Here is a 19360-nt window from a genome sequence, read left to right on the forward strand (position 1 = left end):
TATTTGTCAGCGATCCTCAGACTTCCCTCTTGCCTGGTTGCCTAGCAACAGAGGGCTAAAGCAATCAAGCCATAGCCCTGTACAATTCAGAGAGCAGATTGGTGCATGATTTATTGGGAGGGCTGCTAGAATGGTGAGCTGAGGCAGCTGAAATGGAACTTTAAACAGGAGTCGACGTGTGGGGAGGGGGAAAGGATAGCAGGGCTCAGTGAGGCAGGCAGGCAGGCAGTAGTGTAAATATTACTGAGTAAATAATTAGAGTGGGGCAATTAGAGCAAACGAAAGGTCTTCCTTCAGGTGTCTTTGATTTAGCAACACTTACATCGAGATACTGATAGGCAAATAAGGCGGCTTTGGGAGAAGACAAGCTTACCAGCATGTTTGATGTGTGCTGCTTTTAATAGGCTGTGTTTAAGGGATGACATGATAGTATAGAATGTAGCCATGCTGACCTCCAGCCCCAGGATGAATGGTTCAGTTTCCAGCCAGGTATCTTGATTGGGTGAAGATCTCTGTCTTCGTGTTGATTTTCTCTGGATGTTCTGAAATTCTTCTCTCATCCTGTATGAGTGAGTGAGTGAGTGTGTGCTTGTGTTTCTGTCTGCCTTCTGCAATTGACCTGCACACTATCAAAAGTTAGTTTTGTTGTAATTGCAATCAGTGATGTAGAACGCTTTTGTAGAAATGTGGATGGAGTCTACTTTAGTTAAATTGGATAAATCTGTTGTTGCCTATACTTTTGATCCATAAAGGTTTCAGACAAATACCAATAGAGATGGATTTTTGACAGATTAAACAAGATATTTTTTGAGATATAGCATATATGTTTTAATAAGTCCCACCCCTTGGCAATTTAGAGATGCACTGCACAACTGTTTGCATGAATTCATAAGGTTTTTACAGTTGAAACAAAGGCAGATTAAGTGATTGTCCAGCCTCTACATTGGGCAGCAGGCAAAACTTTAACCAGCAAGCAGGAAGAGTCCACTTCTTTATCTACTAAGTTACATGTAACAGTAGTCTTACACTGGCTATTAATGCATAACTCAAACAAAAATTAGTTTATAAAAGATTTTTCTTTATGGCTCTCATGATGGACCTGAAATACACAAGTATTCTTAACAACAATGAAACTAATACGAAAGCAGTTTTATGAGTACAATAAAGATCATTTGTAACCATGTTTGATCAAATCAGATGAGTGCAGTGTTGGAAGAGTAAGTTGTATTTGGTTAAAATGCTAATGATATTCAAGTCAAACATTTTTTTAATACTACAGAGTGACTTTACTGTGTGATGATGCCGATGTTTGTAATATGTGGGGAATAAAAGATAGTAGACATCAATGATCCAAATAAATAATAAATACCCTAACATCTTTCTTCTCCATTTTGGATATTCACAGGTCTGGAGTTGTAAAAGCATCAAAAGCATACCATAGCATAACTATGACTTTCACTGTAAATAATTCATTTTACTTTATGCTGTATAATATATGATATTACTCATAGTAAGTGAAGCCGTGCACAGAGAACCAGTAAATCATCCAGTGCATGTTTTTTTTGCATGTGCATAAAGTAAAGGTATAATAGTAGTAATAATAATTTATATTTATGTAGCACTTTTCTTACCTAGTCAAAGTATATTTATATCCTAAATCTAACAAACCAACACCTTTCTCATGGACTTTTCTATTATAAAGTTTAATTTCTACATAAATCGCATATTATGGATTTCCTACAAAAATTAGTTTTTCCCAATGATTCCCCTTAATTTATTAAAAATATACTTTTAGAAAATATATATTATTATTTTATATATATATATATATATATATATATATATATATATATATATTATTATTACTCTTTTTTTTTTTTAATTCAGCTTCAGAAGAAAAAAAACAATACCAGCTTTTATCAGTCTTGTGACGAAAGGAAAACTACAAGAACTTCTTAAAAAGATCAATGAAGTGGTATTATCCAGAGCTGCTCTTACCCCGGATGCCCAATAAGTGACACAGAGCAGTGATGTGTTAGGTCGTTATATGTATTTATATTGTGGTTTATCACATGAGTACCTTTCAGTCATCACTTACTTGTGATATCTTTAGAAACTTGAGGCAGACCTTCCACAGCAGGGTGGAAATATGTACAAAAAAGTGTTTTAAGTTTGAAAACTATGTTCTGCTACATAAATTAAATTTTAATTTATAAAGTTATAAGGACCTCTTTATAAGGTCAGTTTAGCACCCAGTTAAATGTGTCTGAATTTGCAGTGTGATGCAGTTTGCCAAAGCAATGTCAGTCACAGGCAAGAGTATCGTACAGACATGCATATACCCTTGTTAAAATTATTTACACCTTCAAAGAGGGCATCCTGTCGGCAATTACTGGTTTTGTCTTCCTTAATGACCAGTGTTTGAAAAAAATATTTATTTCTCTCTTAACCAGGGTTGACTGTCTTATTTTCATTTGGTTGTGTCTATCATTCAGGACCTGATAACAAAAGGGATTTTATATTTGGCATAAAGTTATTTTGTGTCAGTAACTACATTGTAGTTGATAGACTGTTATAAGGCAAATCATTTTTGCACAGGGAAATGACAGAAAAAGATGGAAACTTTATATTTCAAGGCTACTATTTATATATGCTTAAAATATTGTATACAGTTATGAAACTTTTAGCTATTACTTTGTTACTTCATTTATGTGATGCCTAAACTTGAGATCCAGTATCCATGACTGGTTTTCTGGTGTACCTACTGCTGTTGAGGTTTCTAAAACAAGCTCGTCTGAAGCATTTTTATGCCTTGTTTTGCATGTAGACAAACCTCTGAACATATCTGCCAGAACTGCTAATGAGATTTGAGAAATTATTTTTGTAGCTGGAAAATATCCATCAGAGGTGTTTTGTCATTTTTGTAAGTCACTACATCTGAATTTTAAATCTCCTCTTAAACTGAATTGTTTGATACAAGTCAGTGATCCATGCCGGATTTTATGTCTAACCAGGAAATGCAGGCTCTCTTGCAGAAAGATCACATGTAGAGCCTTCCCCTTTGTAGTGCAAGAGCAGAGAGTGACAAGCGATTTCTTGCTTGTAAAAGCTGCCCACCTTCTGGGACTTTGGGATAGCACCTTCATTTTTATTTACCTGAACCTGGATCAACCACAGTCTGTCTGGAAATTTCACTTTTTAGCCTCTCTGGAATTACAAGTACTCGCCTAAACAGAGACATGTAGCAACTGGGCAAGCTGGAGAAAGAAGAAAGTATGAGCTGTTGGTTGGTTATGAATGTTATGCGCCTTCGTGTTTTTTTTTTTTTATGGCTTTGACTGTCGCTGGCTCTTAAAGGAATACACTCCATACTTGTTAGTCTGTGTGGGTTTTTTGTGTGTGTGCTTGCTTGCTTGTTTACTTGCGTTTTCAGAACTCAGTAAGGATTGCATGTTCAGTGTTTTCATGCGTTCTTTCTTTATCTTAGTTTTTATTCCTGAATTGATTTTTCCCTTTTTTAAAGATAGAATTGAGAAGGAAAGTTGTACTAGTTTTTTAATATCTTTATTTGTGAAACTTTTAAATTACATGGGATGAAATTTTCAAATTTAAATATGCTGTTAAATTAAAAGTTACTTTTAAATCTGTTTATTGCTGTTTTCAAATGTTCTCATTTTTGTTTGTGTATTTCTTTTAGTCTGTTAATTCACAGTTAAGACCTTATTAGCATAGTATCATATTTACTGATGATCAACTTATTTTTTGCATTTTCAGCAAATCCTTTCAAATGAGAATTTTGACTCCTCAATGATCATTTAAGATTAAAAAGCCACAAATGGATGCATTGTCCTTCAAAAAAAAAAAAAACAAGTTTTCTATTTTTGCTGAAGTTTTCCTTGTGCAGGATCTTTACTAATTGTGGTTTTCTATGCTTCTCTTTTTCAAAAAAACAACCCAGAAACGGTTTATTAAAGGCCTGAGACAGTACGGCAAGAATTTCTTTAGGATTCGAAAGGAGCTTCTTCCTAACAAGGAGACTGTAAGTGTGTTTTTGTACAGTTTTTCTATCTTCATCTAGTGGGAAAATCTTTTTTTCTTAGTTTCACTAATGCTTGCATGATTTGATATATGCTGTAACTAAAATATAAGTTGCATTCCGTCATGATTCGGGGGGGAAAGAAATTGTTTATTGTGGACTATATTACATCGTCTATTCTGGATCCAGTTCCTGTTGTGTGGTAGCCACTTAGCTAAAAAGAGCATCATCCCTGGCTTTAAACTATGGCACAGGGTGATAAGTCTTCAAGATTTAATAGTTTTACATTCAAAATTAATCTGCTTCTGTAAATATTTCAGTTTTTTTAATTTTGCTACTTTGTTATGCAAAATAGCATACTAAAATACGAGTTTAAAAGTTTTAACTTGCATCTAAAGTGCAATTGCTATGTTGGCAGAGTTTCTTTATTTTAAAAGTTATCATCTTTCTTCTGTACTCACCGGCTGCACCATATCTCAGTGTGTGTAACCTGCTCAGTGTAGTCAAAGGAAGTGGCTGTCACATACTTCAATTAGACATATGGGTCATTTTTCTCCAAATGATCAGTTTAGGACCTAAATATAATGTTCCCAGAGTTTAACTGTTAATAGGTTGCTAAATTTCTTAAGTTTCCCTTGTGTAAGTTTTCAGTGTGTTTCTGGGAGACACTTGCTACCTTTTCCTAGCAAATATATTGTGTGGTCAGGTTAGACCATGTCACTTAATCATTTACTCTTACAATGTTTAGTTGAAAATGAACATGCTGACCAACAATATATATATTTTTTTAGTTCTTATTATGTACAAAAATATGGCCATGATAATTTCATGGTATTCATAATAGAAAACTCACTTTCCCAAGGAAAATGATGACTAGCTATACTGATCTGCAGAAATGCCAACATGTAATTGTTAACCTCTCCATACACCAGAATGTGCTCCTTCAATGGACTACTTTTAATTAGTTGCATAGTCTTGCCAGTTGTAACTGCCCCTATTACCATTGAATCTCACAAGTAACACCCACATTTTTTAATAGGGACTAGGATTTATTTTTTGGTTTGGTTTTGAGCAATATTATGTAGTTTGGCATAATAAATATTCCCCCAATCAAAGCCCCACATTAGATTGTAAAGTGCAGGATGCATTCACCCCACGCCCAGTCCTCCCATTGTGTCCACTGTATGGAACAGTCCATCAACAGTCTTCCTCCACAGCTGTCAGTTAGTCAATGATAAGAAATGTGTGTCATTTACATTGCTAATAGAAATGAGGTCAACATTAGTTTTTTTAGAAGTTAATTCATTAAGAGTATTCAGGTAGTAAATCTTAACAATTATTCCTGTAAAGTGCTGCTTTGGTCAGTCTGGTTCATCATCAGCATTTAATTTAAAGAAGGAAGGTAAGTAATGTGTGGCAAATTTATATCCAGCTCCTTTAAAATCAAACTATCTAGAGCTGGAAAGACTTAATCACAGCATGTAGGCTTTGTTATAGAAAGAGGCATGTGGACAGTGAAGGCCTTTCAAAACACACCTATTTGCTGGTGGTGACAGTAATAGCAGCATATTTTAAATAATGACACTTTCTTGATCTCATGAACAACTTATTTTGGTTTAAAGCCCAATTCATGTTTTCTTTTGTAATACACTTCTTTAAAAAAGAGAGTGGTTGGGAAATAGTCGGGACTTTATTTTTAATTCATGTATGTGTTTGCCAGTTTCCTTAGTGAAATTAATTAGAACAACTGTTAGAAAGAGGGGTTGTCAGGATCATATATAGCTTCACTGTGTCAAAAAAGACTAACTTTTAAGTACTTGTGATCTTTCATTGGATAGCACTTGCCTTCTGTTCTTTGAGTCCTAAAACTCCTGAGTAAGTTGGAGTATATGAAAAAGAGAATTTCCCCTCGGGATTTAATACATTATACCAAAAAACTACATTCTAAGGACAATATGCAAAGGGTTGATATTACTAAACCATTAATATCTAGTGACAATACATTTCACACAGCTAGCTTTGTTAGAATGCCTATTGAAAAACCAAAATTGTTAAATTTAGTTTTAGGTGGGCCATTGTTTGGCCAGATACAGCAAAGTCTAAATAAGATAGGTGGTTACAAATCTTGTAATGCAGAGATGGTGGAGGAATAGTGGAACAGATTTTAAAGTATTGTATGTTCGTTGCAGGGCAAAATTTATCGTAAGATTAAGAAACAGTAAGATATTAAAGAGAACTCTGTATTGGATAAAGAAAGCTTAAAAAAAGTTGCAAAGAAAGCACATTAATATGATTTGTAAAATACTGTTTACTCCAGAACTAATAGTAAAACTTATGAGTGCATGAGAGCAATGGTTAATAAAATATATTAATAAAGTTAAAAGAGAAGTATTGCAGAAAATGCAAAAGATGACCCAAAGGGTTTAAGTATTTTAGTACTTAAATAATGGTCAGGGAGGAGATGAAGTGTATTGGGAAATATTAAGTATGGGCTGACCTATACAGATAGTGAATGCTCTGAATATTCACTTTTTTGTAGTTTCCACATGTGAAGTAGTTTGATATCTCCCAGCAGTCACAGAGACTGCCAAAGAAGGTACGTAGTGAATTGGAAATTGCAGAGGGAGAGAAATTCTGTTTGGATTAAATCAAGTTGGGGACTACGCATATCAAATGATCATGCTTATTTTTCAAAAGTCATTGTATTGTATGGACACAGGCCAGTAACCATAGCATGTATCACGGGTAAATTAATGGAAGCAATTATCAAGGTAAAAGGGGAGCATCGCATACCAAGAAAGGGTGTGTTAATGAACACTCAACAGGACATTTTATGAGGAAACAATAAAAACATACAATTGAAGAGGTAAATATGATATTTATTTATCTTGATTTTCAGAAGGCTCGATGATGGCCCATACGCGAGTCTGAGGGTCAGGCTTAAAGAAGTGGGAGTTTAGGGTGCATGTAGTGGTTAGAAGAGTGCAAAATTAAATACACAAAGCGAAGAGTTATGATCCCTGGAATTTTTTTAAGTTAGATATTAAAAATGTTGTCCCAAAAGAATCTTTTTAATATACATAATGATCATGATAGTAATATAAATAACAAGCCAGTTAAGTTTTCACTGGGATGGTAAACCAGGTGAAATTGGATGACTTTAGTTGGTCTCCCAATTACTACAGATGGACCTGACTAGAATTCATAATTGAATACTTTACATTTACCTATGTTAAATGTCATGTACCGTAAAGAATTGCACACATTAAGATTTCAATACACAGTGGGATTCTTGAAACATGAAACTACATATTATGAGAAGGACCAAGAAAGTTGTAATAAACCGTTTACTTTGTGTGTAGACCATGTACAGGAAGGATTAATAAATCTAATTAAACCTCAGGGTATATTGCCTAACATGTAGAGCACAAGTCAGTGGATGTTATTCTTAACCTATAACACAATAAGGAAGTCAAATCTGGAGTATTGTGTTCTGTTTTGGTCTCTATATTTTAAAAGAAGAAAAAGCCCTGGAAAAAGTCCAAAGAAGAGCAGCCAGGCTGACTCCATGATTGTGAGGTATGACCTATAGGAAAAAAATATGGAAGTAGCCAGACCTTTTCATTTTAAGCAAAGAAGGATTAATAAGTAACATTATTGAAGTGTTCAAAATTATGCAGCGAGTTAATAAAGTGGATCCCAGGTGTTTTTTCCCTTACGAACATGGAGACACAGATGGAAATTGGCTCAGGATGTATTTGACACTAACATTATAGGTTCATGGGATGAGTTACAAAGTAGTGTAGTAGACTGTGGTACTTTTGGGATTTTCAACACTCATCTCAATGTTACTTTGGAGAAATTAGGAGAATATGGTTGATCTTTGTTGTGAATGGCCTGTTCTTGTCAAAGTTATTCTAATGTTCATTGGAAGTTTTCTGCATTAGATGGCTTTTCTCTTTTTAAGGTATGCATAAGTGGAATTTTGTAGTTGACCCACGTATTATATAAGTGCCATTTTCAGAGTGGTTTTAGAATTTCTAGCAGTCTTTCCCAAGGTAAAATAGTTGTAATTTTTATTAAACCAAGTAAATTTGTCAGTGTTTTCACTTTAACTAAATACCATCTCCTCTTTAATCTGGAAAGTTGAAATGTATTTTTCAATAACTACTGTCAGTTGAAAAAACTTAGTAGGCATAACTTTTCCTTGCATTATTCAAAATAATGTCTTTTCCTTTTGTACATTTTTCAGCATAGTAATTTGTGCATATGAATACTTGACTTATTAACACTGGCCGCATCTTTTCTATAGACAATTTTTTTCTGTCACCATTACGTTGTATGTGGTGAGCCCAAAAGGTTTCAGTGATGCATTGAAGATGGGGGCAGTGCCTTGGGACTGGCAAACTGGACTTGTGGTCCCCATTTTAAAAGGGAGAAAAGATGGTGTGTTCCAGTTATGGTAGGATCACACTCCTCAGGATTTCTGGGAAAAAAAAGCTGTTATCCTGAAACAGAAACTCCAGCCAGATTTCTAACCTCACATTCAGGGGACACAATGTGGATTCCTTTCCAGCCATGGAACAGTGAACTAGGTTTTTGTCCTTGCACAAATACTTAAGAGGTTGTGGAAACTTGACAACTTCATCTACACATGGTTAGTAAATTAGAAGAAAAGCTAATGGCAGTGTACCCTGTGGGGGTCTTGTCAAAGGTGCAGAAAGAGCATAAGGTTTCAGGACTGCTGCAAATCATATGGTCCTTGTATTTGTGGCACAAGATGTCTGTTAAGTCAGGACTTACCAGCATATGTTATGGGCCGTGCCAAAGGTTTTTCTTTTCTCATTTTCTGTTTAAAATTGTCATGGACAGTATATCATGGCGAAGCCCCAAAGGTTGGAACAAACTGAAGAAGTCTAGGTTTGCTGTTTGCAGATGGTGATTCTCTTTTGGACTCATCAGACTGTGATCGCTTCACAGATTAGCACAGTGCAGTTTGAGTGCAAAATTGACAACCAAATCAGAGATCATGATTTTCCCCATTAATAAAAGAGTGGCGTATACTCTAAAGGGTAGGAGAGCAGTTGACCCAAGTGTATGAGTTCACAAACCTCTAAGGGTCTTGTTCTTGATTGAGGGTAGATAAGAATAACCAATAAATCAGTTGAACAGTATCAGTGTACTCCTTCACCCTGTCGTCATTCTCTTCCTTCTTCTCAACATGCCTAAGCCATGTTTGTCTGTTTCTCTTTATTACAATACGTTTTGCCTCCATGACAAATCAGTTAGTTGCATTTTGTCATTGTCATCACCATTCCTTTCATCCATACTTCATTTTTGTCTTCATTTCTCACTTCCATATATTGTACAACTCCAAACATGGTTTTCATAAGCATTTTTATTTTAGTGACAGACTTGCTTCTTTATACGTCAGAATGGGGGAGCATACTATATCAGCATCCTGCACACATTTTACAAATAAGATTTGCACCGGCAGGCTACCATTCACACCATTACATGTTTTATTCACCCATTTATGAAAATATTTGCTTTGCATTTCTCCCAACACCTCTAATGCACACGCTGCACAGTAATCATTTTGCACTTCCTGCCCCTTCATACTCACTCATCACCTCCATCTTTCCTGCATTTACCTTGAGAGTTTTTGCTTCCAAACTTATCATTCCAAAGTGTATAGCCATCCAATGGCAGGATACAAAATGACTGTGTCATTTACTTCATCCTATTTTAGTTTTTCTCCACTTTCATTTTCTATCTGGCTTATGTCAGATGGAATGGAAAATAAATATATATATATATATATACACACACACATAGTTATATGTAGTGTTTCTCGTATAATTCATTTTGGATAGAGGTGTCACCCAAATATGCCAATACTAATAATATAAATATGTAAATAAAAATGTAAGCTATATAGATATAATTTTGAAGCAATGTCAGATTTGTCTTTTGCCATTGGAATTATTTTATGAAAGTTAGTAGCTTGTTAGGCTGTCAGTGTTTTGTTTTGTTTTGTTTTGTTTTTAATTTCTGCTTAATCGGCATGCACTATGACTGTTAGCCTTCAAAGCGTTTTGGCTGAATTACAGTTTTTAGAAATCAGAAAACAACACAATTATATAACGCAGCTTGGTTCAAGTTGATCCCAGTGAAACTGTCAAAATAAATTGGAAATTGCACATCTTTAAAGCACTATTAAAGATAAGACAATGGAATTCCCAAAAGAAGTGATACTTAAGTCAGTTTACCATCTTCTTAAAGTATATTATTGACAAACATGTCATAATTCTGTACAATTGAAAAATAAAAACAGGTAATTGAAAAACTAGTTTAACCCTTGATTGATGCACCCTTTAGGTTAATTTATTCTTCTTTACTGTCATAATTTCTAGTTCTTAGTAACCTTACATAATCTAGAAATCCTTTGCAGGCCTTACCTGGTGATGTCACTTCATTATATAACCCACTTAATCCAGACTAAGGCTGTGGTGGGTGGAGGGTTGCTAGAGCCTATCCCAGCTGACACCGGGTAGAAGGTAGAAACAAACCCTGGAGTGCCCATCAGTCCATTGCAGGTGATCTCTCTCGCTCTCACACACACACACACACACACACACACACACACCAGAGTCGCTAATTCACCAGATCTGCAGTGGGATGAAACTGGAACACCTGGAAGAAACCCACATAGACACAGGGAGAACATACAAACTCAGCCCAGCAAGGACCAGGGACTTGAACCCTGGTCCACCTCACTGTGAGGCAACAGTGCTACCACTTTGCCACCACGCTGCCCTCACCTGGTCAGCATTCTCTAATGTGAGCTTTTGCTTCTAATTTCCTTTTTATTACAACCTGTCACTTTATATCACAGTTCCTGTTCAAACGGTATATAATATTTCAAACAAAAGAAGGATACTTAATTTATATTGGACTCCATTTTGATAAGTGTGCTTTATTTTCTTAGAATTTATTCAGGCTTCACCTTTGTGACCCTGCTGTAACTGTGAGTGACAGCCTCTTTTCTGTATAACTGTTTTGATGAGAAAAGATCGGGTGGCAGGTGCCTTGTAATGGTCTTTGCCAAGGAAACTTTATTGCATCAGACTGCTTCATTGCAATATTCATGATTTGGTTTTCATATCAGTGAAACTTCAATTTGCCTCAGTGAATGTGTGCTTTTTTCCTATAGTACAGCTGTCAGTGTGCAGCAGCAACAGCACATAATTTACTTGACAAGGTTCACATGCTTGCTTATTATCTCATGTAGAATGCTTTGCTCTTCCTATCTTTCTGTCACATAAAGATTATGGCATTCACTTCAGATTGAACTAAGCAAAATCTTCATAGGTCATTTTAACAAAAACATTTTAGAGTTGTGCATGAGAGTAATAAAGAAGTTGTTCGTTTGAAATAGTCTACATTATTCTATATAGCATGTTAAAACTATGGGTCCAAATTCATTGTGACAGTGTACGATCTTCGACTTGAGCTTTCATTCACATTTCCAGTAACAGTAGTGTATGATGTGGAGAACACTCAAGTTCCTCGGTCCATTTTTCAATGACTCACTCATTCCACATGTGTCTGACTGGGCCTGCCCTGAACAAAGCTTTAGTCCATTCAAAAGTGGAATACATTTATTTAGAATGGGACTGCTTAGAGTCCCCCGAAAACCGAACCTTAATGTCTGTGCAAAATCTCATTACAGACAACGCTCAGAGCAGGATTCACACTCGGGACTCATGACCTGTGAGGCAGCAGTGCTAACTAATATGTCATCTGAAGAAATTCCCAATGATGTAGTGTTTTAACTTTAGTGTCACTGGTGTCAGTCTGTTTAGATAGATAGACAGATAGATAGGTAGATACTTTATTAATCCCAAGTACCCGGTTATTAGATTCCTAATCACCTGTTTACTTCTCAGTGCTTGACACTGAACCACTACAAGAGAATAATTGTACCTGATCTGTAATGGCAGCATTTTAATAATTGACTTGGATGTTTTCATTTTACACAAGTGGAAAAAATCTGTTCCTACTTAAACCACTTCTGTAAAAACTGCACATTGTATTTTACTTAGATGATATTGTATATGTGGATATTTATTTATCTGCAAATTGTTGCTTGTATATTTGTTTAGAGCATGTTTTAAAGTAATATTTAAATATACTGCTTCATAAATTTAAGTCAGTTTCTTAGCATATTTTATTAAAAGGGACATCTTTTTACAATAATACAGTACAGCTACAGAACATTGAACTGTACAAACTTTACGCCATTATGCTATGTACATTATATATTATACATTTTTCTCAGTACAAGTCATAACTGTATTAGAGGGCTTTTCTGGTAACTTAGAAAAGTATTTATTTATCATTGGACTATGGAAACAGTTTTTTTTTCCCTTTTCCTAGTAGTACAGATTCTTAGTTACAATATTGCAACTGAAAAACTATTTCCTTTTAAGTGATAATTAAAAAAATGTAGGCTATGATCTTATAAAATCAAGTAGTTTTTGGTACCATCAGCTCCACAATTTTACAAATTACAATCGTTCAGAATGCTCAGTTTAAATGTCATTTTTTTTCTATTTTCATAATTAACATTTAAGTTTATTTTTCCTTTCTTCTGTGTATAAAGACATTCCTGAGTGTCTGAAGTGTGTCCTCGAATTAAGAAAAACGCGAATGCGAGTGCTAAACTGGCCAGAAAAACACAAAACAACTAAAAACTACAGATTGGAAATGTGTAATTCCCAGTTTCTTCACCCACCATTCTGAAGCACTAGAAGCAGTTGTGTGTCTCGGAGAAACTTACGACACGTGGTCAAATTAAAAACTCAAGTTTTGGATCTCGCCAGAAAAGGCTCCATGCAAAGTCATCCAACTACAGCAGAGACTATTAGAAGGAAAACATAAATTTAAATATTCTTTAAATAATGAAAACATTTTTAAAATACTCAGCAGGACGTGATGTATGTTGTTTTTTTCTAGCGTAAAAAGTAAATTATTGGTTAAAATCCCACATTTGACTTAAAAACTGGAGGCCATTACTTCTCACGCATTTGAAATCTTCATGTTTACCTACCTTTGAACTTTACTACTAGGCTGCAAAATATTTTGGACAAATTTTTTATTTTTATTTTTTCATTTAGCTGGAATCTGCAAATCAATACCATCTTGAATTGTAATGTAAAAAAATGCTGTTATTAATCTTCTGTGAGCTTTGCCCTGTGTGCCACTCAGCCCTAATTATTATTTTGCCAGCAACTCGCTTGTCATAAGGATCCAGTGTAGGACATGATTTAAGGCAGAGAAGATGTATTACGTTGCTCCTCTATACAGTATCTTATTCACCTTTTTCATCCTTCTCTATTGTAAGGATTGTGTCATTTATTGATCTCTGTATTGATAGTGTATTGGCATCTGAACAGGATGGTAGTGAGACCAGCTCTGTTATATGGGTTGGAGACAATGGCACTTACCAGAAAGCAGTAGACAGAACTGGAGGTGGCAGAGTTAAAGTTGTTAAGATTTGCATTGAGTGTGACGAAGATTAGAAATGAGTACATTAGAGGGTCAGCTCAGGTGGGACAGTTGCGAGACAAGAGGCGAGATTGTGTTGGTTTGGACATGTGCAGAGGAGAGGTGCTGAGTTTATTAGGAGAAGATGATAAGGATAGAGCTGCCAGGGAAGAGGTATGACAGAGGAAGATGATGAGGACAGGAAGCTATGAAGAAAGATGATTTGCTTTGGCGACCCCTTTGTTAAAAACAGCCTACAGTTCCCAGTTTCCTGCACCTGTCACACGTGTCTATCCGTGAAGCGGTACTGGCGAATCTGGGTGAAGTTATATAAAATGTTTTAAGGAATTTACCCTTTAATGATCCTTGGGAACTTGGAAAAGAATCCTTCAACTAAAACTTCTGACAAGGAATGGAAGTCCGCCATTCATAGACAACATTATAGTTCAATATACCCCAGGCACGCCATAATTCAGGTTTGATTTTCTTATTGATTACATGTATCTTATTTCAAATTTAAATTCAAAAGCTCAATCTCACTTTAATGTGCTACATGATTGTGTATTACTTTCATTTTGTGAAATTATTTAGCAACATTTTAGCAAACAATTAATGAGCCTTGGACCTTGTGAGCAGATGATTGGTTAAGTGACATATGGGATGTTTTAACATTATTTGCTGCTGTTTAGTATTTGGTCCCTATTGAACCTGCTGTATTATAAACTTTATGATCTCCATTCTTCATGAAAACATGAGATTAAATATTTTTTCTGTCCTAACTTTACACAACAACTGGGAAAAAAGATTAAAAAAATATTTTTTTGTATAAAGTATTACTTTAATCAAGAGAGTCTTGATTGCAACAACTAATGGATGTTATCGATGATAGTTGATTATTAAAAATGTTGGCATGGATCACTTTCATCTGTAGGTTAATTGCGTCATTAGGTTGAGTATCCTGCGCTGCGGAGTTCAGTCACAACCTCATTCAGTTGTGAACACATTTGGGAAAAGGCAGATGGTAAGCAAGTGCCAGAAAAGACAGGATGACATAAGATTCCCTGAGTCAGGGAGCACTATACTCTGAAGGCAGAAAAACAGAGTTGTAGGTCTGACCTCCTATGGCACGAGAGCACAGCCAGGCTACCGACACATTTGAACAGGAAACATACCGTTCCAGGCTCTGTGGAGGAGGAAGACTTGCCATTAATCCAGTAAGTCAAATGTTACTTCAGCATTATGTGATACAGATATACTGTATGAAAGCAATGTTTGCTAGGCTGGGCTTATAATGACATGACTTTCAGTTTAAAGTGACTAATAATTGGAGTTATTATCCAACCCCCTATGCTGCGAATAAAACACCAGCATGTGCGACAGAATTTTATTATAATAAAACGTGTCATTAGCCACTAACTAGTCAATGTTCCGATTTTTTGGTTTTATGGTGCTGCATTACACACTTGCCAACACGTGTAACATTAGCACGTGTGTGTGTTTACATAAAATGGAATGCAAAGAAACGCAAGTCCTTGTCTGAGCAGAAAACTTTCCAAAGGAAATCAAAAACTCTGCAAGAATGTATTGGCTTATCCTGCAGCACATCAAACGTGACTGAAAGGCGTATCGCTTGTCAAAAGACAAGAGCAGGGTGGAAAAGGGAAAGTTCCAGACTAGTTGGCTATCGGACTTCAAGTGTCTTTTATATAGTCTGGAGGAATACGCAATAATGTGCGTAAACTACTACTGCAGCAAGCCTACTTTAGTTGGTAAAACAGATTTTGTGGCAGAATCACACAATTTCAAATGTGAAAATCTAACAGCACACTCCTGACAGTGACATGCAGTGTATAGGGTACTAATAAATGTGCCAAAGAATCTGCAGTGATCAAAGTTTTCCAGACGCAAAAAAACGACGAATGATAATGCAAAAAGATACAAACTTTAAGTTTAAATAAACTTGCCTTTTTACATAGTAGAGTGAAAACCGTTTCATACAAATGAAACCACTTGTTTTACTACTAAATGAAAATAGTTTGGACATTTCCTCAACAGATGACAGCAAGGTTCATTATGCTGATCTAACTTCAAATATTACTGCAGACTTACAAAACATAATAATAATTAAGTCATGATGGTACAACAGATTCTTCAGTGGTGGAATATTGTGGTGGTCAGATATTTTCATGAAAATTTAGTGTGATTCTGAATACATAAGCCAAATTGTGAGTTTAGTTAATTTACTGAAAACTGTTGTTTTGTGTGTGTGCTCATTGCATTTTCAATGTATTATGTAAATGTTGTTCAAAAACCTGGATAAATTTTGTTTAAAATATCTGTACAAGTAGTTTAGTTTTTTTAACAAATACATTTCTGAAAAATTTTATAGAGATGTTTAATGTGTGTTTAATTTCAATTTTTTTTTTAGAATTCAACTGACTGATTAATCAACAAAATAATCAAAAGATTAATCGATTATCAAAATATGCGTTGTTGCAGCCCTAGAGTGAATCCACTTTTGCAAAATGTTCTCTGATGCTGAACATCCAACCAAGTCAGGGCTTGTGTTGAAGGAAAAAAGTTTAGAGTTTACTCATCATACATTGTAGCAGTTGAGTGAATCGGTGTAACTTTATAAGTGGGATTTCAGAGATTTACTTCAAGGGGTTAAGTTGCATTAGTCTTTAATGCAGAGAATAGACATCTTTGTATTGCATTAGATTTGGTTTGTTTTGTTTTATAGTGATAACATATTTTACTCTGCTGTCCATCCTCAGTTTAAGCATTAGTGTCACTACTACTAGCTTTCAGAAAGCAGCAGTAAAGGTTCTGGGCATATGACAAGCATGTCAGATGTGTTACAGTAAAATGCTTCTGTTCCTTTGCTAGTCTTTATATGCTTAACTTATTAAAACTTTGCGTGAGCCTCCTTTCAAAATGCCATTTTGCCAAAATTTTGTCACTGACAGATTTAATGGTCAAATGAAATTGTAGGACTTTGAAAATAGGTAGTTACTATTCACCGTACTCGCTGGATTTCTGGTTCTTTTTCTAAATAAACCCATTGTCCTCTGATTAGACTGTCTAATGTCTGGGAAATGGTAAGTGTTAACATTTTTCATTATTGGGTGGCACACAAATCCATGTAAGGCCTTTTAATGGCTTTACAATGAAAAGGTCACTCTGTCCCACATAGAGTCAGTCTTTACAATGCCAGCAAGTTATTCCAGGACCGGGCATCCTTGCTGCATTTCCTCTTTTTGAAAGTAAGCTTTTTACTTCAGCAACCTTATCTGTTAGGCACTTGTGAGTCCGAAATACTTTCCCCTTGTCTTTGATGAGACACATAATCACCTCCAGTTAACCCTTTTGTGCCTATCAGGTTCCACTTAATTTTTGCACCTAATTAGTTTCTTGCTGAATCATCAGGTCCGTATAAACTGTGGGAAGAGTTTCTTGCTGGATTTCTGCTGTTAATTGTCAGTGATATATGGCCCTGGCTAATTTCATTAGTCAGTGATTTTGCTAGTATACTCATGCTTCCAACTAAAATAATAAAAATTAATTGTAGCCTGTCAGAGGTATACAGTAGATAAATATAGTTTAATCAGTTATTTGGGCACACTATATATTTACTTTGATGATTATTATACACTTTCCAGGTAGTGAAGTGTAAGGCCTAATGAAATGGACTCAAAACAACAAGTTTACATACTTGATTACTGAATGTGCTGCAACTGTACATAATTTATTTAAACAACTGTACAGTATGCATTCATTTAAACCTTTTGTAATTATTAAAATTTATCTGCAGGAATACAGTACTGCTTGGACCATGTAATATTTTATGTGGTCTGCAGCAATCTTTAGGTAGGTGGTACAGCCATATCTATGCCAGGAACCCAAGTTTCTCAGCAGAACATTACCCAACGCATCACACTTCATTCACTGGTTTGCCTCCTTCCCTTCCCTCGTGCTGCCATCTCTTCCCCCAGTTTAAATGATACACCTGCAGCTGGCTGTTCCCAGGATTCTAAAAGAAAATATGATTCATCAGACAAGGCAACCTTCTTCCATTGTTCCTCGGCCCACTCCTGTTGCTCAAGTGTCCATTGTAGAAGCTTTGTCCAGTGAACGGGGCTTAACATGGGCACTCTGAATGGTCTGCAGATACCCAGCAAGCTGCGGTGCACCATGTGTTCTGATGCCTTTCTCTCATGGGCAGCATTGCTACTATTCATGGAATATTGAGAAAATTAAGAAGATCTTGTCAGTTTTGGCAAATGATAGTATAATTAACAGAACTAAGCAGTGCTGCTTGTTGTCTAAACCTTTTTTTAAATAAATGTGTATTTTAAAAAATATACTCTTACTGTTTTATCCCAATTTTTGGTAATGAAAGAAGGCAGCTGTGAAAAGAGAGAGAAATCACTTAACTTTCATTGGCAAGCTCTGTTTTCTTTGATGTTTAGATGAACAACACAATGGTCTCATAAATTTTGGTCCCTTGCTTTCATAAAGTACATATTAATGTGTTTCATGTTTAAATGTCCTATTGTTTCAGAGTATTAGCAATAGTTAAGAAATCCTAGAAGAACAGATAATTCTATTGCCCAATATCCAGTAAAAATGTGCATTTGCATAAATCTGTATTAATATCTCTAAATATTAATAATCATATTGAAATATTTTGCTGACAGTGCTATTTATAGACCTTAACTTATTGATCTGACCACAGTGAACAGCAGGATTTTGGTTTGGCATTATGTTTCTAATCTAAATTTTAATTATTTACTTTCCTGACCAGAGACTGCCAGCATTTGCATTAAGCATTTCATTTGTTCGTAAATATTTCTAGTATTTTACCAGCATATTCATGCCTTGTTTCCAAGACGCATTAAGGTTTTAAAGGCCTCCCATGCTTTTGTTTCGGGCAAAGTTGAAGTAAAATATTTCCCTGAGCAGAAACACTTTAATCAACAGTTAGAATCTCGGCTGAAAGTCTTGCACATTCAGCAGTTTGTAGAATAGTTCTATCTAGTTGTAAATGAACTTTTCCTCATGTATTTCCTAATGTCTGTTAAATCAGTTTAACAGTTCAACTCCCATATTAGTTCATTTCCACGTAAGCGGTCAGCATTTCATTTAGCAATTATACGGCTAAAGGACTGGCAACGGAAGTGTAAAAAGCATAGTGTTGAAATGTAAACAGTGAAACCGTGTGCAATATCTAATTGTTTTTACTTTTCAAGTTCAAATTCCAGCTGTCCTAGATCATCTATAGTCTGAAATGGATCACTGTGCAGTAAATGTGAAAATGTTGGAATAACAGTTTGTTTTGACTACATATAAAACAAATAACATTTCCTAATACTTCATTTATCAATTTAATTGTGTAGCCAGACCCTCTGTGCATGAAGATTGCTCAGTTTTTGACTTCCATCTTGCCATGTACATAATTAAACCCACTTTATTGAGTTCAGAGTCACAAGGTGCTAGAGCCTGTTTTAAATTGACTGTAGGTGGGCTTTATCTTCCATAATCTGTAATCTAGTCTATCAAAGCAACAGTAGCAAAATGAATATCTCTCAATCCAAGATAAATAGATCATTTTTCTTTATTCCAGTTTTGGTGAGAGTAGACTTTAAATAACATGAAAGCAATATTATCACTTGTTGAATGTAAACCTCATTGAGTCAAAGAAGGAGCTGCATTGAAGGGGGCAGGATGGACACCATGATTCTCTTTGCAAAGCAGCTATAGTAAAATTCA

The 19360-nt window shown here is 35.4% G+C and overlaps 1 protein-coding gene across 5 annotated transcripts in view; it reads left to right on the forward strand.

Annotated features, from left to right (window-relative positions):
* rerea (arginine-glutamic acid dipeptide (RE) repeats a) overlaps positions 1 to 19360 on the forward strand; it is a 338260-nt gene that overhangs the window by 276869 nt on the left and 42031 nt on the right. For all 5 annotated transcript variants that reach the window (XM_039755537.1, XM_039755539.1, XM_039755540.1 and 2 more), the window contains one exon: positions 3959 to 4039. In XM_039755537.1, the coding sequence (XP_039611471.1) occupies positions 3959 to 4039 (81 nt within the window). The remainder of the gene's footprint in view (positions 1 to 3958; positions 4040 to 19360) is intronic.

The sequence above is a fragment of the Polypterus senegalus genome, chromosome 6 (assembly GCF_016835505.1).
Source record: "Polypterus senegalus isolate Bchr_013 chromosome 6, ASM1683550v1, whole genome shotgun sequence".
NCBI lineage: Eukaryota > Metazoa > Chordata > Cladistia > Polypteriformes > Polypteridae > Polypterus > Polypterus senegalus.